Here is a 25992-nt window from a genome sequence, read left to right as displayed (position 1 = left end):
TCTGGACTCTCTCCAACAGCTCCATGTCTCTTCTGTACTGGGGCCCCCAGAGCTGGATGCAGCACTCCAGGTGGGGTCTCACAAGAGTGGACTAGAGGGGGAGGATCACCTCCCTCGACCTGCTGGTCGCACTTCTTTTGATGCAGCCCAGGACACGGTTGGCTTTTGGGCTGCAAGCGCACACTGCTGGCTCATGTTGAGCTTCTCATCAATCAATACCGCCAAGTCCTCCTCAGGGCTGCTTTCAATCCATTCCTCGCCCAGCCTATAGTTGTGCTTGGGATTGCGCCAACCCATGTGCGGGACCTTGCACTTGGCCTTGTTGAACTTCACGTGGTTCACACGGGCCCACCTCTCAAGCCTGTCAAGGTCCCTCTGGATGGCATCCCATCCCTTCCCTCCAGCGTGTCGACCACACCACACAGCTTGGTGTCGTCGGAAAACTTGCTGAGGGTGCACTCGATCCCGCTGTCCGTGTCGCCGACAAAGATGTTAAACAGTGCCGGTCCCAGTGCCGACCCCTGAGGAATGCCACTCATGACCGTTCTCCACTTGGACATTGAGCCGTTGACCACAGCTCCCTGAGTGCGACCATCCAGCCAATTCCTTCTCTACTGAGTGGTCCATCCATTGAATCCATGTCTCTCTAATTTAGAGACAAGGATGTCATGCAGGACAGCGTCAAATGCCTTGCACGAGTCCAGGTAGATGATGTCAGTTGCCCTTCCCTTATCCACGGACGCTGTAACCCCATCAGAGAACGCCACCAAGTTTGTCAGGCATGATTTGCCCTTAGTGAAGCCCTGTTCGCTGTCACCAATCACCTCCTTGTTCTCCATGTGCCTGAGCATAGTCTCCAGGAGGGTCTGCTCCATAATCTTGCCAGGCACAGAGGTGAGACTGACCGGCCTGTAGTTCCCTGGGTCTTCCTTTTTTCCCTTCTTAAAAATGGGGGTTATGTTCCCCCTCTTCCAGTCGGCGGGAACTTCGCCAGACTGCCAGGACTTCTCAAATATGATGGTGAGTGGCCTGGCCACTTCATCCGCCAGTTCCCTCAAGACCTGCAGATGCAACTCATCAGGTCCCGTGGACTTGTGCACCTTCAGGTTCCTTAGATATTCTCGAACCTGAGCTTCTCCTACAGTGGGCGGTTCTTCATTCTCCCAGTCCTTGCCTTTGCCTTCTGTGACCTGGGCAGTGTGGCTCAAGCACTTGCCAGTGAAGACTGAGGCAAAGAAGTCGTTGAGTACCCTTCTCCGTATCCTGGGTAGCCAGGTCGCCTGTTTCATTCCGGACATTTTCCCTCGTCCTCCTCTTATCACTGACCTATAGAAGCTTTTCACGTTGTCCTTGACATCCCTGGCCAGACTAATTTCTATCAGGGCTTTCGCTTTCCTAACCTGCTCCCTGGCTTCCTAAAAAGAGAAGCAAACAAAAACTGACCCACAGAGCCAGAGAATCTCCCTGCCAAGCTGTGTGTGCTTGTAAATGTCCTCACACTCAGCCGCCGAGGCTGCTGTATTTGTGCCAAGGCTATGAATGAATAACAGGGTATCAATAAGGGCTTTAACCCTTATACCTGCAGTAAGTCCCAAGTTGCCGCAGGACAGGCAAGGATGCAGGACAGGAGGGGCACAGGAGACCCTCAGGGCAAGGGGAGCTCCAGGGGGTGCAAGGAGGGGAGAATATAGCCACAGCAGGGGATGCTCCGAAAACCGCTGCAAAGCCCTGCTGGTCACACAGCTGCTGTGCTGGCTGCTGGGGAAAGCCTCGACACAGAGCCATTGTCTGCTGAAAATGTCTTCATCTCAAGCACTTGGGCAACATGGGGAACTGTGTCTCTTTCTGGGTGCACAGAAGGGACCAGGCGGGTAGGGGCAGGTAAGAGCAACCTACATCCCAGGCTGCAAGAGCTGGTTGCTGCTACAGCCCCTCCAGCTATAAAACATCATAAAACATCAGGGCCTGAAGTGACCAGGCAGAGAGACGCCGTGCAGAGGGAGCTCCAAGGAAAAGGAAAAACAGAGTTCTCTGCGGTTCCTGCAGCAGCAAAGCTGGTAGAGTTGCTCCTATGAAATCCTTTTGATTCCATGGCTTATATCCCTCTCTGCTGCTGTTTACAGAAAATCAGCCCTAGGCTCTGGTGGGAGGGAAGGGATGAGCACAGGAGGGGCTGCAGCTCAGGAGTCTCAGCAGTGAGCTTGAGCGTGGATTTCAGCAGATAGAGGAGGAGGACGGTGTCTGATGTGCATCTGCAGTACCTGGAGAGATGGGGATAGCTGGTCCCTGCAGGAGGGAGCTGTAAAAGATGGATCCCGAGTGCTTGCTGCTTCTCACTCCTTTCCCACACTTGCTTTCTCTGCAGGGCTTCGGAGCTGCTCAGCCGAGTGACCAGAGCAGGGCTGGCAATGCTAGGAGCAGGGACATGGGGCTTGTGTCGACACGGAGGAGAGGCAAGTCCCGTGGGGAGAGAGGCTGCTAGCTTTGCTGCTCAAGGCTTAATGCCCTAAGATCCCAGCTGACTCCTGCTCAGAAGCAAAGGGAAACTGCAGGCACTCAGGACGGCCGGGCACTTGACGATGCTGTGTGTTTCCCCAAACCATGACGGGACAAAGGTTTGGGAAATGCATTGCCCTTTGCTTGCTGCCCTGGAGCTGCCTGAGCTTTGCCTGGAGTGATGCTGCTGGGTCCAGGACCACCTCGCCCGGGGCAGGACACGTCAGAAAGGGGCTGCCCAGAGACGTTGCCAATGGGACCTACGTGCACAGCAACATCTCAGGTACTTCAGCGAGCAATCGCCTGCCTTTCCCTCTGCGGGGCTGCTCGGGGCGCCACTGTGCAGGCACACAGGGTGAAGGGCGCGGGGACATGTTGATGATGGCATGACAGTGCTTCTCCTGATGGGTGTGGAGGCACACCTAGGGCACACGTAGGGGCTGCAGGGCTTTCTGTGGTCCTCACAGCCACAGCAGCTTCTGGGAGAAACGTGTCGCATCAGAGGCAAAGTCACCAGGCACAGGGAAGAAATTTAACACTTAACTGTCTTCCTTTGAGACTAAAGTCCTCCATGTTAACCTCTATGCATTTCATGACGGACCAGCTCCCTGCCCAGGGTACAGGTGCACACATCCCAGTCCCGAAGGGCTGAGCTGGGACCCTTAGGAAGAAATGAGGATGGAGATTTTTTTAAAAGTACAAATAATCTCCAAATGCTGAGGGTGATTATTTTTTTTAATCCACTTCCTAGAGCAGAGCACATGCTGTTCCCCAGCAAGTGGGACATGGTGCTGGGGCTCCCGTGGGGTGACTGCCCGCCCGGTGGAGGCTGCGGCGCAGAGTAGCCCGTGCCGTGCTACTGAACCCTTCACCTTCCCAAACCTTTATGAACTATGTGTTGTTTCCAAAATACCTGTTGGGAACAGTCCCTGGACCACTTATCTCCAAATTGTGGCGAGGGATTACTGGGGAAGGGGCTAGCCAGTGCCGGACGATTTAACCATATGACAGATCTAGTCCAGGCATCCAGGCAGCCTCCCTGGCACCGCTGAATTTATTCTTACAGACATCTCCACTACCTGTTAACAGTATGGCTGGACCTGGAGAAAGTCTGATCTTACTCAACCTGATCTACTTCTTGTCAGTCCCTCTTCAGGAGAAGCCTACATCATCTCAGCAAAAGCAGAGGCAAACCAAACCTCTCTCTCACATTAGCTTTACTGCCGCACTCGGAATTTCCCTCAAAAGTTCCCCCTGAGCTACATAAAGCACATTTCTGCCTGAAGGTTTTAAGCTTGCCTTAACTAGAGTTGATCAGATCCTTTATTCAGGATATTGGTACCTGTGATACCTGTTACACAAAACTCTACTCATCCACATTTTCTTGGCCTTGTGTTAGTATGTCCAGGGTTTTTCTGCAAGCACACAGTGAGAATGGCATCCCATTTGGAGCTCGCCTCACTCCCGGCTCTCGCCAGGTACTAGTAAGCTGGAGCAAGGACAGCACTAAAGAAGCAAAGGGTGCAATGCAGAAAGGATGATCTAAGCAGGATAACTGAGCAGCTCTGAATAGTTGTGGGTAACAAATTAGAAAAAAAAATTAAAGGCTGGAAAAAGTATCTATAGCATAGAGTAGTATTTTTATTGCTTTGAGTTCCAGCCAACGAAATTCTCCCAGAATATTGGGGTATTACAAAATGCCCATCCTCTTCCTTTCCTTCTTACGGGTTGCCCTCTGCACGCTGTCCCCATTCTGTACCTTACCAGTCCCACTTCTGCTGTTCAGTAGCTGCTCACATTGCAGAGTTTGCAACTAGAAGATTTATTATCCAGATAAAGCCACTAGACTTCCCTACGTCTCTCCTTTAGGATTACACAAAAAAAATAAAAATTCAGAGACTTGCAGGACCCGCAGGAGTGACACAGGGGCCCAGCAGCCTTTTCAAAAGTATCACCAGTGGGGGCTTTGTCCCCAGCTGCACTTAACATCTCCCCTTCTCCCCCAGCGCCGTGCACGGCTCTCCCCCCGCCGCACTACGGATACTACTACGTGGACAGAGGCTCGGGCATCTCCTTGGGCTCAGTCCTCGTGTACTGGTGCCAGGAGGGGTACCAGCTGGTGGGCAGCGAGAGGCTCTCCTGCCTCCGCCGGGAGAGCGCTTCGTCCTGGAGCCACCCACCGCCCCACTGCCAGGGTAAGGAGCCCGCTGGCGCGACCCAGCCCCTGTGCCCATGTATAGGGTCTCAGCGGGGTGCAGGTGATGCCACCCAATTGCTAACCGGGGAGGGGAGGTGCAGCCACCACCCCTTGCACGGGGGTTTCCTCACTCTGGCTAAGCCGGCAAGGGTAGGAGGAGGATGCGGGGTGCCCCAGCCACCCCGAAAAGGGGACAGCAGAGGTCCAGCTTGACCCAGTCGGTGGTCGTCAGCACGGGTGAAATGCCGTGCTTCAGCATGGCCCCTGCAGCAGCGTTTCGTGAGCTGCAATAAGGCGAAGGGTTGCCAAAGGGTGAATTCATCTGGCACCGGCTCAGCAGATAACCAGGCCTTATCTCGCTCCCCATATCTGGAACAGAAGTCACCAAGTTGAGTCAAAAGCTGGTACTGGCTGATGCCCAACGCCGGGTGCCAGGCACAGTGACTCCAGGGCACAGCCAAAAGCTCTCAGCGGGAGGAAAGCTGAACTTGGTAATAACCTACCACATGCTGTTTATGAAAGAGCATGCAGAGCATGTGCCAGTTGCAAAGGGCCCTCGTGTTTTTTGTGGTACATGCTCATCGAGAATTAATGGCTTAATGTCAAAGGAACAAAGTTTATTGCTTTAAAAGCTTTCTCTCACACACTGTGTATCACATGCGTACATAAAATAATTTCAGGAAAACTGCCCTCAAGGAAGATATATTTTTTTTTCAGCAGCAAGCAAAACCACAGAAGTTATTAAATACTACATAGTCTACGTGTGAATTGTATTGCTCATGCTGGACACTGAGAATCAAAGACCTGGGGCCCTTTCAGAAACAGTGTATGGGCAAACCTGTGGTGCAATAGTTGGCTAAAAAAAGTTTGAAATGGAAAAGCTCTGCCACATTCGCTTTTGCCACTTCTCTTTCACTTCGATACAAGAAAATCCATTTTGAAACGGTAACATCTCACAAAGGTCAAATTAAAAACCAAAGTGCTCCAACTGTAGGACATCCCTGCAGGTACCTCAGCTCAGAAGCACCCCAGGCAACTTGCCCTTTAAAAATGAAAACAGAAATAATGCAATTTATATCAATTCAGAGCTGTAAAACCTCATGATACCCATTCAGTGCGTGTCTTTCCTTCATAAAAGTAAACACAGCAAAATAAAAGCAATGAACTTTGTTGCAATAGATTACAGGTACTCCTGTAGTAAAACATTCATAAAGCTCATTAGCAAACCTTATCTTCTCAGTCCTAAATGCTTAATACAGAAACAACTTGGGTGAACCAAAAAAAACCCCACCTCCACACATTAAATCACACCTTGGGTTCCCCAAAATAAACAGGTTTTAAGACAGTTTTAGGGAAAAAAATCCCCATGCACTTGTTCTCTTTGAAATGAAAAGCAAATCTGTGTACTTTTAGAAGTCTTTGTTTGGTTATTGTGCAAGTGTCATAAGGTTGAGTTTTTTGAATCTGTGTATTTTATTATTTTGAAAACCTAAACATACCATTTTTGCAGATGTTAGTGAATTCGTTGACATTCTTTTTGTCCTTGGGATGAGAGCCACTTCCCTAACTTTAGCAAACATCATTTAAGTTCCCTTTATGGTTTGATCAGGGTGTAATTCACCTGCTCTTTCCAGACATCAGTCCTACAGCAGGGAGAGATCACACACTTGGATGGACCCTACACACATCCAAGAAAAGTCTGAAGGAAGTAGCTATTTTTTATAGTGAGGGTGGTGGAACAGGTTGCCCAGAGAGGTGGTAGATGCCCCATCCCTGGAAACATTCAAGGCCAGGGTGGACAGGGCTCTGAGCAACCTGATCTAGTTGAAGATGTCCCTGCTCATTGCAGGGGGTTGGACTAGAAGGCCTTTAAAGGTCCCTTCCAACCCACACTATTCTATGATGCTTTGATTATGCCCATCAAAGTGTTCAAAACCATTTTTTTTTAATTTCACAAGCCCATTTTTTCTTTCAGATACTCATGCTTCCTTAATCCTTTTTGACTTGTTCCCCACCTTTCTTTCTTCCTTTTTTTTTTTTACTTTTCCCCCTGCCTTTTATTTTTTCCTTTTTCCCTGACTTTTTTTCTTCCCCCCCCCCCCCCCAAGGAACAGTTAAGCAAAAATACACATTCCAGGTTTAAAAAAAAAAAAAGTTACCACCATTTCTATTTCTTTTTTATTTTTAATTTCTTTTTTTATTCAGGGCTTCATTCCTGCTACCTTTGTCTTTTATGCAAGACGCATCGGACACATTACTTTTTTTTTTTTGGGGGGGGTCCCATTTTACTTTAATTATCTGAAGAAAACATTAACTTTTAATACGATTTTTTTTTCCCCCCCCATAAGAAAACATTAAGTTTTAATACGATTTCCCACCACCACCACCCATAAACTTTCTTATTTATTCAGCCGGTGTGGCGTCACCCACGTTCACCGTTATTGTTTAAAATGGTTATTAATAAAAACTATACCCATGAAGCATAACTTTAGGTTATTCTGCACAGGGGAGTGGAACCGGGGATGGGGATGGGGGGGGGGGCGGGGGGGGGACGGGACCGCAACGCCCGCGAACGCGGGCGTTGCGGTCCCGTCCCCCCCCCCCCCCCCCCCCCCGCCTCCTCCCCGGTCCTACCCGGGCTCCGCTCACCGCCGCCCCGCTTTGCTCCGCAGCCGCCCCGCAGCCTTCGGGCACCGGTTCCCGCGCTGCGGTGGCCGCCTCGCTGTTGAGCGGTGTCATCATCTTGGTACTGTCCGTTTCCTTCGCAGTTTGCTGTTGGCGGGATAGGGAGAGGAAAAGCCGCGGGGGGTGAGTATGGAGCTGGGGGGGGGGTGTGTGCAAAGAGGTTGGGGGTTTTTTTTGGGGGTGTGGAGGGGTGAGGAGCAGCCGGGGCTGCTGGAGCTGAAGGAGAATCGCTGCTGCCATCTGCTGAGACACGGAGCACCCACTCGGGACTGTTCCCCCTGCACGATCCTCCCCGTACGGGCATCTGAAACCACCCGCAGCTTGGCACGATCGTGCATGAAAAAAGTTAAATCTCTGCTCCAAAGTGAAGGTTATGTTTGGGCCCCCGATAAGGAAGATGGGTGCCGGCAGCGGGGATGCTGCTGGTGATTGCAGAGAGGGCTCCTGCCAGGAAAGCCGCAGCGCATGCAAAGCTGTTGGCTTGGTGATTTACAAAAAGCTCTCCATCACAGAGAAAGAAGGGAACAGACAATACATGGAGGATGGTCAGTGGGAATATCCCTTTTCTGAGGCTAAGTTCAGTGCAACTGTGAGTGCACAGCCCAGCCAGTGGAAAGGAAGAGCATCCTCCTCTGGGAAGGAGTGGGAGACAAGCCACAGTGGGGAGCAGGGCTGGGTGAGCAGAGGTGCCACCAGCCAGGACCACACTCGCAGAGCAGCATCGCTACAGCAGCATTTCCCCGTTTTCCTGGCCTATGGTCCAGCAGGACCTCTTTGTTTTTGCCAGCACTGGTATCCTAAACAAAGGATCACAGCAACAGGGACCATGCAGGAACTTACCTAGGGATGCAGCTTTAACTGGGAGCCCATCAGAAGTGCACAAGGAGTAAAAAAAACCCTGCAGGAGATAACATCTCAATCTCTCAGCAGGCACCAGCCATACCTCTCCCAGCTGGCCTGCTCTTCCCAGGACTAGCTGGTGCCTCACCAGTCCCCCTTTTCTGAAGGACTGGGACAGCTTCGGTGCTTTCCTCTGGGAGCAGAGGAAAGGGGTCAAACCCACTGGGTGACAGCTTTGGTTTAGGATACAAACATGCCAAATGTTTCCAGGGTGGTAAATGAGAACAGCCAGGCCACAAAGTGCAAAGAAAGCATCTGCACGGGCATTTCTCTCCCCACCTTGCAGGCAGCAGCATAGGAGGAAAGTCAGAGGAGGATGGAAGCATGACCCCTCCCGCCCCGAGAGAGGGAGGAATGCTTTTGGGAGACTGAAGCACTACCACCGGCGCGATTACCACCTCTCGGCCCTCTCCAGCTCTGTCTTCCCAGGTGCATTCGCCGGCTGCAATAACCTGGCTTTCCAAAGGTAAGCCCCCACGCTGGCATTGCCCCCTCAGCTCCTCAAGCAGGGGCAAGAGCTGCTCCCAGACCACCTGAGGCAGGAGCAGCCAGATGTAAAAGCCCACACTGCTTGGGCACTCACTCCCCTGCCTCACCCTCTTACGCACTCCCCACCTAGCACCTAACAGCAACGAAACCCTCCCACACGCTCTTTTTCAAGGGGGACGTGAGCTAGAGGAGCAGGGCTCCCCTTCACCCTGCCTCAGCATTGCCTGGGTGGGTTGCAGGATCCCATCAGCGCTGCAGACGCCTCTTACTACCCTCTTGCCTTTACCAGGAGCCCCGAAAACCTGCCAAAGCTGCCCCTGCAGAGCTGGCACCCCGAAGCGCATGTCTTGCCCCAGCTGGTGTTACAGCCCCGCACACCACCCATCACTGCCCTGCCCAGCCAGCCGCCCCACAACCTACTGCTGCCTGCCGTGCCCTGCCCTGCCGACCTCCCCAGGGACCTGCTCCCCCTCTACTACAGAAGCAACGAGGAACATAAGCTCTTCAACAAGTTCAGGAGGCCGGTTTGAAAATTTAAACTGCCATTCACCTTTTTTTTCCTTTTTTTTCTTTTAACACCGTCAACTCCTTGAAACTGCAGAGCTCAGGAAAGAATTTCACAAGAGCCAATTACTGCACCTGGGTTTTCAAATGGAAAAAATCTGACACTTCATGTTGAAAGGCTTTTTTGATATAAGCCTTTTATTTCCCCCCCACATCCAGAAGTGCACATTTCAAACAGGGGTTCCTGGGTTAGAAGCTTCTTAATTGATCATTTTGGTGAGATGCATAAAGCCATGTCTGAACAGCTCCCGCTTAACCTACAGGCTGAGCATGTGCAGACTTTCAGGTTTTAAACACAAGACCCTGATTTTCTGTTTAGGGCTCTTTTAAAGGCTGCAAGTGAAGACAGCCAGTTACCAGGAACAAGGAATCTATGTCATTAGATAATTGGAAGCATTTACAATTCATTGCACTTGAATGTAGGCTGAGATTTAAAGGGTTTCTTTTGTTGGTGATCAGAACTCCCCATATCCGATTTCTACACAGTCTTAGACTTGCAAGATGCAGTGACAAGTGTGCAAAGATAGCCAGTCAAGAGGAAAACATGAATTTATCCTTAATACAAAGGACCTAGCACATTAAAAAAATCCCTAAACAAAAACAAACCAAAAAACACAACCTTGCGGTATTTCATCCCTTCTCTCCTGCATTAGGAATTCACATCAGGTGTATCAGGACCTACAGCAGCACCCGAAGAGCTAGCCTAAGTGCCATCATTTGCATTCAGAAAGCAGTGACACCCACATTTCTGTCCAGGATTTCCTGGATGGAAATACAGTGGCACATTCCAGGCAGCTCATGCAGCGCCTGGCCAAGCAGCTTCAGGACACCTCGCCCCCCGTTTGCACGGCAGGACAGACCCATGCCTGCACAGCATGCCAGGCGCGGTCTGGGCACATGGGGCTTGTTGAGTAACGTGACATCATGTGTGCACAGAGATGCTGTTCGTTTCTCAGGAGGCGTTACAGCGTTAGTCGGAAGAGGTGCCGGCAGCCCCGAGAGCTGCCGCATGCATGGGGCAGGGAATAAGGAATGAGCACCCAGGACGTGAGCACCCAGCACCACCTGCCATCCAGTGCTCAAGGATGCAAAGTGCAATGCGATAAACAATCCTGCTACAAAGGCTAGGAGTTTTAGTCTGCTGACTTCATTTCTATCAACATTTGCATCACGTTTCAAGGAAAGAAACCTTAAAAAATGCAAGGTAGCACATTTTTGAGATAAGGCAAGACTTACTCTAGTGGACATCTGGGAACCGCTGCTGCTTCTCCCTAGAAAGAAGGCTAGGGACACTTTTTTCTATTTCTAATAATAATAATAATAAAGGAATCTCTCTCCATTCCACCTCCTATCATCTTTTTGCATCACCAAGCTATGGAAAGTCTAGTTTGGGGGCTGGGTTTGATGAGGGAGGGAGCAGGCGGTAAAGCTTTTACAGATCCCTTGCAAAAGACGTCGATGCCCGCAGTGGCCATTTACCATCAAGAGCACCACAAGATGGACAACACACTTCATTCTCCTAAGACAACTGAAGCCGTAGAAAGGACAGAAAAAACAGGACCTGCTCTGTGCTTCCCTTCGGCTCACATCCTAACCTTACCTTTTTCTCCTCCCTCTTTTTCCAGCCAAGTCTAACACACAGGGAGCGGAATAACCCTGCTCCAAGGTAAGCTGCTCTTCGGTCCCCTTCCCATGGCCAGCCGTGAATTCAGACACAGCGCTACGGGTGTTTTGGGCTCTCACGAGCCCATCGGTGCCATACCCACAGACTACTCTTCCACTCCTGTCTCACTGAAACAGGTTTCATGGCCGGGAATTCAGCCCAGGATCTGCCCTGGGAACAGCACTGCCCAATTTTTTGTTCATGTAGGAAGGAATTGTCTTAGTAAGGGATGAAATCACAAAAAAAAACCCAGAAGGGAAACTGAAGAGGACAGGAATGAGACTTTTCCTATTTGTTTCCTTCTTTGTTCCTTTCCCTTGTCACGTTTTAAGGAATAAATAAAGCCTCACTACAATTTCCCCTCTCTCCAAGGAGATTTTTGTGGAGGAAAAACCCCCAAACAAACCACATTTGGAACACAGAGCTTGCTGTTCCTTGGATCTGAACATGCTTTTAAAACCAAAAGTGGGTTTTTTTGCTACATAAGATTAGAGATTGACACCTGCTTTCACTGCAAACTGAAATGACGCACATTTTAGATATAAAAATCTTTTGCCAAACATGTCCAGAAAGGTGCTGATTTTGAAGTGTCATAACAAAGAGTTAGCATTTTCAATAAAAAACTGACACAGTAGTTTTTCATACAGAGAAAAATGTCAACTTGAAACAAGCATTTTATACAACTGATATTTAAAAAATGATTTACTTGACATAACTGAAAAGTTTCCTTGGGGTAACATTTTCCTGATTTTTTTTGTGTGTGCGTGCAACATTAAGTTTTTCCACCACAAAAAAAAAAATGATCCCAAAACTTTGGCAGTCTTAGACAAGTTCCTCCAGCGAGGAGGAGCACAACTAGGTTTTCCTCAAAAGTCATCACGAGCTCGCAGGAGACTGAAACCAACAGAAGAAAGATGGGTTAAGGGCAGGAAGCCCAACTCTACCATGAGTTTCCCTACCAATCCATTAGCCTTTGCCTCAGTTCCTTGTCGCCTTGGACTACCAAAGAGCCAAGTTCAGGTTGCGAAGAGCCACACTCAGCTTCACCCTGGGAAGACACCATGGGTAAGGCACCAGGAAGCACTATTTGCATTTATTTGCCAAAGGAGAAGGAAGGTAACTATGTAGAAACTTTAAGTAATATGTAAACGGGAAGAAACAAACCTCACAAGCTTATAATCCCACACATTCTCACCACATCATTCAGCGGTTCCCATTGGACTACCATCTACCCAACCCTTCTTCACCAGAGCTGCACGAGGTGCTGTCCTCTCCACTGCTTCCCCCTTGCAGAACTGGAGAAACTGCAGCTTTCTCTACGCTGGGAAACGGGGTTTCCAGCTGTTGAAGATTCTAGCCTCTGTACAACTGAAGCTCCGAGAGGTTTAGTTCTATTTTTGTAATGCAACATCAAGTGCAATATCCAATTATATATTATATATAACATTCCTTTTATTTAAATTATATGCATGCAACATCCCATAGAAAGGTGGACCCTGGAACTGGAGGAAGTCATCTGAAAATGGGTGGATATAGCTGCAAGATCAGCCCATTGCCAATTTGCGTCCCAGGCACATCTCACAAGCAGTCACTTTCTGCTCAGTGTCTGAACAAAGACAGAAAGCACCCTCAGGTTTTTTTTAAGAAACAGGACTTTAAGCTTCAGACTCCATGCTGGAAACCTCAGCCTGCGCATTTTTTTAGAAAGAGCTAGACAACTTTTGGTCACAACTCTCAGCACAGTGTACGAGCCTCCTAGGACTGTCGGCACTGACAGAAGAGGTTTCAGACCCTTCTCTGAAGATCTGGGCAAGGTTAATGCTGGGACCTATAACATTCAAGTGCTAAAGCCATGAAACTCCAAAAAGATACTCATTGTGATCGTGAAAAGAACGGCCACCCTCTGCCAGTAACAAGCTTTCTAGACTACTGTTTTCAGTGCTGCTGTGCGGGTAGGAAGGGCAGAGAGCTGAGCAAGTCCCAGCCTCTCTCCAGGCATCTCCGAAGCGGAGAGGGATTTGTCAAGTCTGAAGACCGGAGGGAGGAAAGAGTACTCCAGCAAGTTTCTGCTGATGACCGTAACTGCGTGATGACCGTATCCCACTGTGAGACCCCACTTCATCTGTGTTCCAGGAGACGGGCTCCTCATGAACACTACAGGTCAGGCAGATCGCTCTCCTATCAGCTTTAGATTAACAAGGATTTTTCTATACTGTTTTCCTCCATAGTGACACCACCTCTGTTTAAACGACTTACCACACCCAGTATCATCACACCACCAGCGCTTTTCATCAGGAAAGCCAGTAACGAATCTGTTGCTGCCAGGATCACTCAACCCTAGCTCCCTGTACTTGGATGGCAAGAACTTCATTTGATCATTACAATCTCAGGAGCCTTCACTTTGCCACATAAACATAACAGTAGTAAGCCTAACACAGAGGCAAACCCAGAGAGAAGGGAAGATGAAAATCTTGATCGTATACAGCGCTCTCACAGGTAGATCAGAGCGTACTGAGACTACACCATTTCTTACACTATATCCTAAAACTATGACAATACTTCACCTTTTTCCTCTTTTGAAGCTTTGTTTACAGCAAATTCCATAAATAGAAGAGGACCTGAGAGCCGTTTCTCATCAGTGGAATGCCTCGAAGTAGGGAAAAAGAGATGCTGGGATTTGGGAGCAGAAGAAGGAGCACAAGTTCTTATGGTTACTACATCCACATTCAATCCCAACGCCCGATAATAAATCAGTCAAGTAGAAAGCACTTCTATAGCTAGCCATATAGAAACACAGTACTGGAAGATGTAAGGCAACAACTGCTCTTAATAGACATAAATGTACGTCAAATGGCACTCCAGACTATTTGCTTTGTGTACACACTAAAAATTCGTGTCAGTAGCAGCTGGACTGGAAGAGAGTTCATTCCCCTCAAAAGTTAGGAGTACCTACAACCCCTTCAAGTGCAGTTGGTGACAACTCCAGTCCCCTAACCCTTCCAGTCCTGTGCCACCTCTCAATGTTCCTTGACACACCTCAGTTCTGAGCAGTAAGTTTTTATTCCAGCACACAACTTTCCCTGGAGGGAATTAGTTCCAGGCAATACAGTACTGCCACAGGGTAGATTTACGTATGCTGGAGACCAACACCAAATCCAAGCTCCTTTGCAACTTAAGGCAATTTCCAGGCATCCTCAGGAGAGGAACGAACAAGCACACAGGTAACTGCTCTACAGTCTTTTCAAGTAGATTTTTCTGAGCTACCTTGCAAGGGTGAGGGAGGAGATTGGTGCACATCCCCCTCAGAGGAAAAAAAGGTGTTCAAGCCAAAGAAATCTCCACAGCAGCACAGACATCTTTACAGAGCTGTAAAAAAAACCCAAAACCACAAAACAAAAAAACCCACAACCAAAACCCCCACAAAACCGAAACCAAACCCCAACCAACAAACCCCAAACACACAAAACCAGTATCACCACTGCAAAAGCCACCCCACACAAGAAAACCCAATCACATTGCATTTTCCCTAAAATCCAATATATTGAATGCCTATGATTAAATGAGCATCTCAGATAAAATTTTTGGAAGACTGAGTCTATGATGGAAGGGAAAGAAAACAAAAATGATGAGTTCAGGAACTAGAATACAAACTGCTTAACTCCATGTCATAGAAGTTGGCAATGGTGTTTCATGTATAGTTAGAGCAGCCCTGCCAAGACACTGCATTTATAAGGGCTCACACTTGACTTGCAAGTAGGAATTGGAAATTATAAAAGGAAAAGGAATTCATGCAATGGTTTTTCACCTTACTTAGAAGGCAACATTTACTCCTTGCTGTACTCTACAGAAACATCATTGCCTTATTAGATATTCAAATTAAAAAAGGAGCCAAGAACCCTCAGTATCAGTCCAGCACCGTTGACCCCTCAAATTACTACACTTGAATTGCAAAGTCTTTGAAAATGCAACAGAACTTCTTGTACCAACACAACCGTGGCCAGTAACTCCCTCCCTTCCCACAACACACCTTCATATCTGTTATAGAGGAGGAGCCTGGTCCATCCTCCCTCTCCAATTTCATCTCTGCCAGGCACCTTCTACCAAGTGTGTGGCTAGTCCTGCGTCGCCAGCCTTTTAGTCAAGTGCTGTTATTGGCTTAATGCAAGGAAGCATTGCATGTGTCCATACAACAGATCATGCACTGAGGTGATCTCACAAAGTGGACACATGGATGCTCTCCTCTCAATAAAGGCTCCTGCATGGAATTTCTTGTCACAGGAACAGTTCATCAACAAAAACCTCAGGAGAAAGTAGGAGAGCTCCACACAGTTGAACAGCGTGAAATGCCAGGTTGCTTCCTGACTGGGGGGATGCAGGATCAGCATCAGACAGCAGATAAAAGTAGGGCAGAAGAGCCAGAAGCTGCACACCCCCCCCCCCCCCGAACACTAACATATTTTAATGTTACAACACCAACGTCTTTCTTGGAGGAGCGGCACCATAAAGAGAAAAATCATTCTAGTTGCAAACTTTTTCCTTATGGCTAAGAGCTTGTCAGTAGGCCAACCACAGAAGCTGCTGTATAGCAGCAGGGAATAAGCACCATCCTGAGCAGCTGAAGCCTGTTTTCTAGTGGTAACAGACCACAGGCACAGGTTTCCCTCAGCACATCCTAAACTGCAGAAAAGAGGCAAATCAAGAACCGAAGGAAGTGGCAGCTTCAGGAATTGCTGTGGTACATAAGAAGCAGTCACAGCTGCTTTGGGAGGCTTATTTTCAGGGTCAGGAAAGGCACCCTTCTAAAAGGGAAGCATTAAAGGTCAAAAAATGTCTAACAACTGGGAAAGAAAACAAAACCAGAAAGCTCATTGCATCTTCACCAGCACTTCCAGCAAACAGTTCCCACTGGGTGGCTTCCCAGTGCCAGGAGCTTGTGCTGGCCGAGAGAGTCACAGCAGGCAGCGCTTCTTCCTCCACCCCCAGCAGTGACAGTGGGGGATTGTGCAGGGACTGACTGGGTGAAGAAAATGCCGGTTGTTTTGCTGCGGGGTGTTGGCATCAAAGGGTGTGCACGTTCTCTCAAGTCACCAGGGCACACGACTAATTCGCTGCAATGGTGCCCATCCAAAAACAATACATGCCATTCCTTCACACAGTAAATACAGCACTAAATGGCGACACAGGTAAGAGGAGAGCAAAAGCTTTTCAACAAAAATTGCAAGTGATGTGTTACAAAGCAGGATATTTAGAGTCACTTTATGCAGATTTAATGCCTGGTTCCCCTGTTGTGAGATCGATTCAGGACTTGCTTCCGCTCCCTGCACTGAAAAGGCTAGTGTCCCTGCCCTTTAGGTGCCCACAGTTCAGTGGTGTCAATTCCCTTCCCTGCCTCTGGCAGCAGCAAACATTTTAGGAGGGCAGCGAGCCTGAACAGTACAGTTTGCACCAGGTGAGAAATCCTTCTGCACTGGCACCTCTAGGATTTCAGGCGCTCTGCCATCCTTGTGAGCTACATCAATCCAGCACCCCAATCACAAGGTTCCTGGTTTTAAATATCTCTGGCTGGAAGCGTAAGAGCTTGTTGGAGACCACCTGTATGTTAAGAGCTCTTCATCCCCTGTTGTGCAGTGACAAGTAAGGATGCCGATGGAAACCGGGAGTTGTAACCAGAATTTTCTGCCACACCTTCAGACACATTATTGCATGCTATCTACCTCAAGTGCCATGGCATTCAATTCAGAAAGTATAAACAAGTTTTTCATGCTTCAGATTTAAAAGGATACCACCAATAAAGGCTAGAGACAGACAGCCTCTAGCTATTGCCATGAGTAAAGACAAAGGAATTCCTTTAAAAATGTAAAGTGTGGATGCTTTTTCCACTCTTCAATACAGAAGTCATCATGCAAAGCAGTATTTCCATGAAAAAGCAGCTCCAGTTTAGATGAACAGGAAAAAAAGCCCAAACATGCAATGATACAGTTCTACCAGATACAGTAATTAAAAATCCAAGTTTAAAAAAAATGAAAAGCAAACACGAAGTCATCATCAAGTTTTCTGTTTTATTTAAGATTTTAGTTTTAATTCTGAAGAAAGAGGTACATTTCCTTGGTTTTAGTTTTAGCGTCAGGTTATAACCATGTTTTTATTTATCTGTTTCTTTTTTCCTGTCTTTTCAATACTGCACAAACGTCCAGAAACTACAGGGTTAAGTAAAAGCTGCAGGCAGAGGAGGTCAGAGGTTGCTCCTGATGGTGATCATGTGGCCCCAATGCAGTGCTATCCCAGAGTGCCCTAATCAGGTGAATCTGTTTTTTTTAAAAAAAAAGAAAGAGAGATTGACAGAGGAGACAGAAAGACTGAAGTAAGTATCACTCATGTTTCAGCTGCTTATAATTATATCATGTATACACTAGGTATTAAATCTGTGAATATTTTTAAAACATTAAAGTTTACTTTAAATCTAAAGCCAAAATTAAAGAAAAATCTTATTCTCCTCTCTTTAAACCACTCTTCAGCAACATGCCAGTTACTCATAGCTATAAGTGTTTTGTCTTTCAACACACTTCATGTCAAACTCTGACACAATAAAATCCCCTTTTCAAAAAAAAAAAGCAATTTCCCTGTGTAGTGCCACACTGAACACAAAATAAATGCTAGGCCACTGCTCGCCCCACATGTTCAGTAACTTCATTTAAATTAAATACCTTTTTCATGTTTCTGCATTTGATTCTGCATTGCATTTTTTCCCCTACTGCAGATTGACTTTTCCACTAGGCAGAAATACCCATATGCAAAAGACATATGACAGTAATATTCTCCTTAAGCATTGAAACTGCATTTTGAATTCTCTCTCTCTTTTTTTTTTTCTCCTTAGAATGGTTAGAAAATATTTCAAACAGTGTATTTCAAACACTGGCTCAGCAGAAATGTAACAAAAAGATACAGTCATGACCCTGTGATGGCATTGCATTTGGGGGGGAAGTTTGATCAGGAACTGGATTCTTCAGAAAGAAAGATATGACAGGGAACAGTAGGTGGGCATGGGGAGGAGTCAGGGTGGGACACTTCCTGCATTTCTAACGTTTTGGGTTTTATTTTTCTTTTTTTTTTTTCTTTTTCCTCCTTTCCTAATGACGATCCAGCGCTGAGCTCTGTAGTAGATCTGTGGGGGTTTTACTGGGGGGTCTGAAGGCTGTCTGAAAGCCTGGAGGTGGGGAATGGAAGCTGGTGGGGTTTGAAGGAGGAGAGTAGGGATTCCAACTGGCTCTGTGCAGAGGGATCTGTGTGCCGAAGGGGTTACTGTGGTGCGTCTGTGATGGCGCTGCACTGGGGCCGTCCACCTCTGTGAGGGCCTGAAGAGATTTTAGCCAATGTGGAGGATTGTCATCTTGAAGGGTGTCTAAACTGTTTCCTGTGGAGGCTGGGATACCTATGAAGAGAAGAAAAAAAACAGGGATACAGGCAAGTCAGAGCAGAAGCAATAAGCTGAGCACAAAGGAGGTCAATTTAACCTAACAAAAAGCAACAGTGATAAAACATGGTTAGTTTGTACAGAGAATGCATTTTACATCATTACATGTAATTACCCTGCCCGCAAAACATTTAACATTAAATCCAGATAGGAGAAAGTTCCCCCTCAGAGCACTTCATGAAACACACAATTTTCTATCAAACATCCTGCACAAGGACTGCATCCCTGTTGACGTGACCTTACCACACCAAACTACCAGTACACTGCATGCTTCTCCTCTGCCTACTTGAATCATGCTTCAGCCTCTCTAATAGGGAAACACAACCAGACAGCCTTATAAAAGAGAGCTTTATAAACAAGTGGAGTACGTCCCTTTTTAAATAACAAAGTCCAGTGAATGCCTTCAGTGCCTCAGGACCAGCAGTGCTCATAGGGGACATGCCATCCAGCAGAAGGGACACCTACGCTGACCCTATAGATAAGTGCTGATCTGCCTGACTGCCTGCAAAGGTCCCGGGCATGCATTGTAAAGGCCTGTGTGACACTTTGTTATACCTAGCAGTTCCAAAAAAATTCCTGGACCTGTGAGGTTTTGTAGATGGAAGCTGGAAGAGACCACCGCATACTGACTTTTTCTTTTTTCCAGATGTAAATCAGTTTGTGCCAAATACCCATTTGATGGTTTGCCAGCAGAGCTGAAGGAGTGAGAAACGGTTACCTGTGATGATTGCGGGGTCCATCCAGCTGCCAGGGCTGTCCCAATTCAGGCTGTCGGTGGTGGCAGTGTTGGACGTTGGTACACTGTGGTTGGCGTTGGAGGGGGAAGAAGCATTGGGCAGTCCACCAAAGTTGATGTTAATGTTCGGTAGAAGTGCCCTTAGCCCGTCCTGCCATTCCTTCATATTTAAACTCTCTACAGAACTGCTGTTGTCTGGGAAATTTACCAACAAAAAAAATGAAAGATAAAAAAATAAAAAGCTGAAGTTAGAAACAGATGTCCTTCTTTGGTGGGGTATGGGATTTTGTTTTTACTTTTTAAGCTAAGCATTTAATACTTTCCCTATCCAAAAACTAGGGTCAATGTTTGTATGATTGATGAATTACTTAGAGGGGCTGGCAGGTTTTAAGCCAAGCATAAGGGAGTGGGAGAAAGATTTAACTCCTCCCCCGATTCATACTTCCCCATTTTTTTCAGTTCAGAGACTCAAGTCATCAAGGGCACAGTGGCTCTCCCTCTACTACTAATAGAGGAAAGCCTACTAGGTCCTTTATGAGAATACCTCTGTTGCAAGCTAGATAACCCTTTCGAGCCTTCTGCCCATTAATGAAGCAGCCGAATTGGGTTGTTTTCTTTGAAGTACATTAAAATGAAGAAAGGCTAGGTAGGGCTTTGCAATAGAAACCGAAGGAAACCTGAGGAACCAGGGAGGCGAAGGAATATCACTAAAGTTTTTTGTTTTATTACAGCTCGCTCATTCACAGCCCTACAGATGTTCTTCCGAAGGAAATGGTAATTAGGTTCTCATGAAGTTGGAGGGAGTGCAATTTCCTCTTGCAGTTGAAGAACAGCAGTGAAAATTCTTTAGAGACCTTTTAGAATAATGCCCGACACAGCAACATCCTCAAAACTTTGGTTGGAAGCAAACCAGCTGGACACCAAAACAGTCAAATCTCAACTATTTGCCTAAATGTTTCAGGGCATGTATTGAAAAAGAACAACAGGATAACGTGGCTATTAGCACCACAGCAAATATTCCCTGAATACAAACCTTAAACCGTGCTATCTAGAACAGACTGTTAGGTTCTACCATCCATCTCCTACTTTAGGTATCTCAAAGCAAAACAAACAAGACCAAGCATCCTAGTATTTACCAGCTAATACAGAAAGTCATACTTAACTAACTTGTGGACAAGTATGTTTGAAAAGAAAAGTATATTGGCAGTATGCTCTTTCTGACAAAAACCTAGAATACAACTTTTTTTCCTTTTTAAACCATCTCTGCCTGTCTTAATTGAAGAAAGGCCCTCGATGTCAATCAGAAGTGTTACAGTGAGATACTTACATAATACTGCTACTTCATCAACAACGGAAGAAATTGAAGTTCTTAATGGAAAGTTAGATGATATCACTAACTTGCAACTCTGTATGTTGAAGAGTGAAGAAAGCAGTCTCACTTGCCATCAAAACCTACCTTAGCAATTTCTGTAGAGCTGAATGCTCAGAAAGAACTGATGTCTCGAGCAATTACCTTTTTCTAACTAGAAGGGGGGGAAAAGCAAGTTCTTGAAATCCTGTGCTTTCATGCAGAACTTTCCTTCCCCAGACCCGAGTTTTTTTCCAGAATAAAGTTTATATAAGATTCTGCTTCTGTACTGAATTACAGCAAGCAACTTCAATCACAAATCACAGCAAGTCATACCTCAGTCCACGTCACCAACTGAACTTCAAAACAAATTACTATGCAAATCTGCTATATCCACTTTGCCTATGACAACTGTTGGAGCAATGCATTCATTTCTAACCCTTTGCATGCCTAAAGCAGTTGTTGTACCACTGCATGCATAAATGTCACCACGTAGCAGGACAGCAGCTGACACCTAGAACGTCTGATACTGTGCATGGAGCTTCAACAGGGATAACAGCACAGGTGCAAAGAGTGTACTACGAAAGTCATCCTCTGTGCCTGGGCAAGTTTGCAGAATACATTTGACCACGGACCCTGGAAGGTTTACCACTGACTGCTGTTATCCCCACTCACTGGCTGAGGCTGGGGAATCACCCTTCCTCAGAGGTTACTGCATGAGGTACCTCCATGAGGAAGACAGACAACTCCTAGGCATTCCCATAAACAAAGAAAAGACAGGTCAAAAAATCCAGTAGTGGAAGTAAACCCAAAAGCCTGCCCATTACTACATGCATCATGTTATAACTAAAGACTGAAATTTTAAATGCTACAGTAGAAAAAAACCAGCAGTAACAGAACTGCAGCTCTGCCTTAAGCAAGTACCCTAAGATCAGCTTTTCAGTAATGCCTTAGCACACAGATACAATCAAGCCTCCAGACTTAAGCGTGACTGTATCCACACACTGTGTGCAGCAACATGCTCTCTGGGGCCTGGTGTACAAGTCACTTTGGGTGGGAAAAAAGCAGGCTTATCAGCAATTTGTTCTGTGTTTGTTTAGCATCAAGCCATACAACTGGCATTCACTTCTACTTTCATTTCTCCTACTGTAAATCTGCTTCCTGTTCCCTCCAGAGTTCCCACTTTTTTCTTTGCAATATTAATGCACACAAACAGTTTTAAAGAGTTCGGTGCAATATATCTTTCATTCAAACCTATGATCCTGGGGTTAAAAAAACCAAAAAAACCCCCAAATTTTAGAAGTGTTAGTCAAATATCCTCAATACATATTTGCTCACAACCATCTTGAACATCCATAATGCTATTTGAGACAAGTTCTAAATTCATTTTTTTGGAACAAAAGTAGCCATCTCACCACCACAGAAATAACTGCGCAACAGATTCTGCATGATACACCATTAGTTTCCACTTTATTTTCTCACCACTGCTTCTAACAGCTGGTGCAAAGAAATGTGGCTCAGTTTAATTACTCACTTCTACTACAACCCAAAAAGCACACACAAGATGTTTCCTAGGACCACGCATGAGTGAACATACTCATCGCAATACCTATGAGCTGGGGATCTGCAAGCTCATCGTGATCTTAATCCTGGACATTACCAACCCCCAACATGCCCTCAAAACTCATGTGCAAGAAAATAGCCATGTAGTAAGCTACACACCTGCAACACGTCACTGAGGAAGTCCAATGAAGACAAAGCTGGCACGATGTCATACTTACAAGGAATGGGATAGGAAAATAAATGTAATAGAGCATTAGGCCACCCTGTGCTAACATACATATTTTTGTCATGTTCTCCATTTAAAAAGACATAATACAGCATACATAAGAGTCCAGAAACACAGCAAGCAGTTGAGATACAAGATTTTCATGCAAAGAAAAAGGTGGCACTGTTCAGTGAGGAGACATTAATCTGAGGCAGGTATAGTGCATCACTGCCCTGTACCCTCTCTAGTACAGAACAAAAGAAAACAAGAAGAAACTGAGGCAGAGCATCCTTTATCTCAGCTGTCCGTACTAAACCCACTTGGAATCACAGAAGTGAAAAGATGAAAGGCCTGAAAGGATTCGTTATCTATAAAAACTATTTTATTTGCTAGCAATAAGGAAGCTTATTAAAATCTTGTGCTCCTGGGTACAAAAGTGACAGAACAGAGAATTCAAAAACATTTATTGTCTTTTCCAGACAGCTGGGTTTGTGGGGCTGAAAGGCAAACTATCACAACAACATTGCCCTCTGACACCAAAGAAAAAGCAACCAACACATTACTCAGGTGCCTGTAACAGGGCTTTCCAGCTTGGCTAATCAATACACAGGGTAAAAAAACCCAACCTAAACATGACCAAAGTTTCATAGCTTTTGTCAGACTCCCAGTCTCTAAGGAGAAATGCTACAATTAAATTATTCTTGCAATATGGGATGTGGTAAGGGATTAAAATGCATTAAGGTGTTAAAGTAGATGGGATCAATAAAGAATACAATGCTTTATAACACTCCCTGCACCGCCCTCCAAGGCCCCAGTTACTGGCTATGATAGGTATAACACCCAGCTTTAAAAACTCCTGATGCAACCCAAGTACATGAGCAATCTCCAGGCACCATACAGCAATACCCAAACCAAACAATTAAATCAGTATGTCTTTGCTGGAATCTGACAAGTTTTAAACAAGAACCTAAGTGAAAATGCAAATCCACCCCAGAAGCAGGAGTTACTTCCACCACCTGAAGAAAGTAAGTATTTTCAGAAGAAATTACTACTCATTCCTCAGCTAGTTTGTCTTTTTTGTTAATCAAGTTTATGAGAAAAGGTTAGCTCTCAGTTAATACAGATCTATTAAAAAGGGCAGTTGCATATTATCTTTCGCTACCTCTAAACTTAAGTGGTTGAAAGGAGTAATTTTGACTAGCTAGCAGACTTCTCAGCTGGACTTCATAACCTAGGGGGGTGAGGACTAACACACCATTTCCCTTTCTCAAGGAGTGGAAACACACACCATCTCCTTCCATAGCCTCATCCTAATTTAAAGCAGTATGTCCATGGACAGTGGGAAAACAGAAGAAAACAAGTTAAAACCCAGCTGACTGCAATGAAATTATTTTACACACCAAGATAAATCGAAGATTCCTCCTGCCATGCCTCAACTTTGTCTCAGAGAAGAACCTGGTGAAGCCTCACTGAAAGCACCACTATTCACATGAAAAATAGGCTCAAACACACATCCTGAACTTCAGTCTTCCCTTGATGTGCATTTCACAATTCCTTCTGGTCTAGCAGAAACTTATGTTTACAGATGTGAACAGATTCCACAGTTCTAGCACTGAACTTTTTCACAGGTCTGAAGTTGTATGCCAATATGAAATAAAAGCACTTGTTTGTAAAATTTTCAAAGTCAATCACTAACCTAAAGCAAGCCAAGGGAAGAAAAAAGCTTCATCACAAGCTTAACCTGTCCACCCAATTTAAATAAAAAAAATATTTAAAGTTAGCTTAAAATAGAATACGATTGAGAAGCCTGAACATTCATCTGTATAAAAACTGGTCATTTAATGAATTTCTACATAAAATCATTACCCCATCATGACATCCTACCAGAGAGTCTGGTAGCATTACTTCAATATCCTCTACCTGCAACGCCTTAACGTGATTCCTTCAAATAGGGCAAAGCAATGAGTACTTAGGGGAGAGACAGCAAAGAGAATGATGGCCAAGCCAGAAACACTGTTCTGTTGCACACAGTCAATACTTCAGAAGACGTTTGGACAAGTGTCAGCCACATTGACAGGTGCTGTTCTGTGACTTCACAAATTCTGACAAATGACACTACAATGTAGACCTAAAAGTATTTCAGATTTCAGTGCACCACATTTGTGATGCTGACACAATTCACCTTTTATATTGAGGGTAATGGGATAGCATGGCTTACAGTTTATGTGGCAGGAGACAAGCCCACTAAAATGGATGTCCTACAGAGACTAGATCATATCAAATTATTGCCCCAATTCTGATACAAGTCTATGGTCAAATCCATATAAAAAATAAAATCACACAGTACATGCTTAAATACAATTAATAGCAAAGATCACAAGACCATCACATTAAGTGTAAAGAAGTGTATTTCTTTGCTCTGCCAAAGTTATATTCCAAGCTATTACAAGAGCCTGATTTAGTATTAATTGTGTAAAACCGTTAAGTATCTTTATGCCGAGAGTCCTAAATATTTTAGTCCTGCTGAAAAGCAAGCAGTCCTGCAAATCTAGGTTGCAATTATTTATTTAAGGATCCATCAGTATGCCATGTGTGTGACCAAGGCACACAACAGTGCTACAGAAAAGCTCCAAATAAACAAAAGAAATTCAGAGGAAAACCATCATATGAGAGAAAAATACACTTATTAGGAATGTCACATACGTGACTGCACAGGGTAGCAACAAAAGTGAAGAGACTATCAAGGTGTATTCAGGACTACAATGGCTATTGCAGTGACCTGCTTGTAAGAAGGCCCTTGTGAAATCTTCAAGGACACTGTCCGGTAACAGTTAGTTTTGAAGCCTCAGCAAGACAACCAGCATGACAAAGTTTGGCCGAGGGGGCAAAGACAGAAAAAAGAAGAAACAGGAAAGACTAGCAGAAAGAGTTTACCAGGAGTCTCTTAATTTGATTAGAAACAAATGGAGCCATCAGAAAAGCGTTATGTTTTGCAGTGACATCCCTGTTAGTCCCAGCCTGCACTTTGTGCTATCGCTTTCACAGATACCACAGACAGTCTGTGCTTTCCATGAAATAGCCAGTTACCCTATTCCAAGAAGTGACCGGGGCTTCTCTATTTTCGTATCAAAATGGCTTTCCACTATTGATATTTCTATTTTACAAAAAGTTATCCTGTACTTCACTCTGAGGGGGCAAAGAGAATGAGAGGACAATTTGCCATGTCCTAAAATGAAATTACGCCCATCACATTAGATAAACTCAAAAGCCTTTCATCCACAGCTTATATACTTAACCAACAAAACAGTTATGGTAAAAACTGTACCTGTGTCACTTTAATATGAATAAGAGGCTTGTTTGCTCATGGAATTTTTAAAACCATGAGTAAAATCCCATTTAAACTGCTACAGTCCGAAGGATTTCACTCTCAGACTTCATTGATTCTGTCTATCTATGATTTCTAGGAATCCCACAATGCTTAAAGCAAACAATGAAGTTTCACCCATTCACAGCGGCCTGATAACATCACTGGCAGATTAAAGAAGACTGAATCTATCCACATTTAAACAGCAGTGCTGCCCATCAGGAATACAAGTAGCCACTTCACATTAGGGAGATACCAAATGACAGGAGCACTAGAAGATAAAGCTGTTTGAAGGGAACACTGACATTCTC

At 45.6% G+C, this 25992-nt stretch overlaps 2 protein-coding genes across 10 annotated transcripts in view; one reads left to right on the top strand and one right to left on the bottom strand.

Moving 5' to 3' along the window:
• Nucleotides 1-2601: 2601 nt before the first annotated feature.
• On the top strand, nucleotides 2602-9546 carry LOC142601200 (uncharacterized). Its single transcript, XM_075749953.1, has 5 exons — nucleotides 2602-2779; nucleotides 4503-4691; nucleotides 7366-7501; nucleotides 8565-8744; nucleotides 9057-9546. The coding sequence occupies exons 1-5, from the start codon at nucleotides 2602-2604 to the stop codon at nucleotides 9295-9297; spliced, it is 924 nt and encodes a 307-aa protein (XP_075606068.1). The 3' UTR covers nucleotides 9298-9546.
• A 7487-nt stretch (nucleotides 9547-17033) lies between these two features.
• CNOT4 (CCR4-NOT transcription complex subunit 4) overlaps nucleotides 17034-25992 on the bottom strand; it is an 83453-nt gene continuing 74494 nt past the window's right edge. For 4 of the 9 annotated variants that reach the window (XM_075749750.1, XM_075749730.1, XM_075749739.1 and 1 more), the window contains 2 exons: nucleotides 19184-19396; nucleotides 17986-18423 (listed from right to left, as the gene is read on the bottom strand). In XM_075749750.1, coding sequence (XP_075605865.1) covers nucleotides 18122-18423; nucleotides 19184-19396 — 515 coding nt within the window. In that variant the 3' untranslated portion in view covers nucleotides 17986-18121. Of the gene's footprint in view, nucleotides 18424-19183; nucleotides 19397-25992 lie in introns of all 9 variants that reach the window. The other 5 variants (XM_075749784.1, XM_075749760.1, XM_075749775.1 and 2 more) reach the window with 3 other exon arrangements.

The sequence above is a fragment of the Balearica regulorum genome, chromosome 1 (genome assembly GCF_011004875.1).
Source record: "Balearica regulorum gibbericeps isolate bBalReg1 chromosome 1, bBalReg1.pri, whole genome shotgun sequence".
Classification (NCBI taxonomy): Eukaryota; Metazoa; Chordata; class Aves; order Gruiformes; family Gruidae; genus Balearica; species Balearica regulorum.
The sequence above is the reverse complement of the archived record's forward strand: the minus strand, read 5'-3'. Positions and strand labels throughout refer to the sequence as shown.

Coding starts and splice junctions, on each gene's coding strand:
- LOC142601200 (XM_075749953.1), top strand. CDS start 2,602: ATGACGGGACAAAGGTTTGGGAAATGCATTGCCCTTTGCTTGCTGCCC. Junction 4,692..7,365: donor CCCACCGCCCCACTGCCAGG/GTAAGGAGCCCG, acceptor TTTGCTCCGCAG/CCGCCCCGCAGCCTTCGGGC. Junction 8,745..9,056: donor AATAACCTGGCTTTCCAAAG/GTAAGCCCCCAC, acceptor TGCCTTTACCAG/GAGCCCCGAAAACCTGCCAA.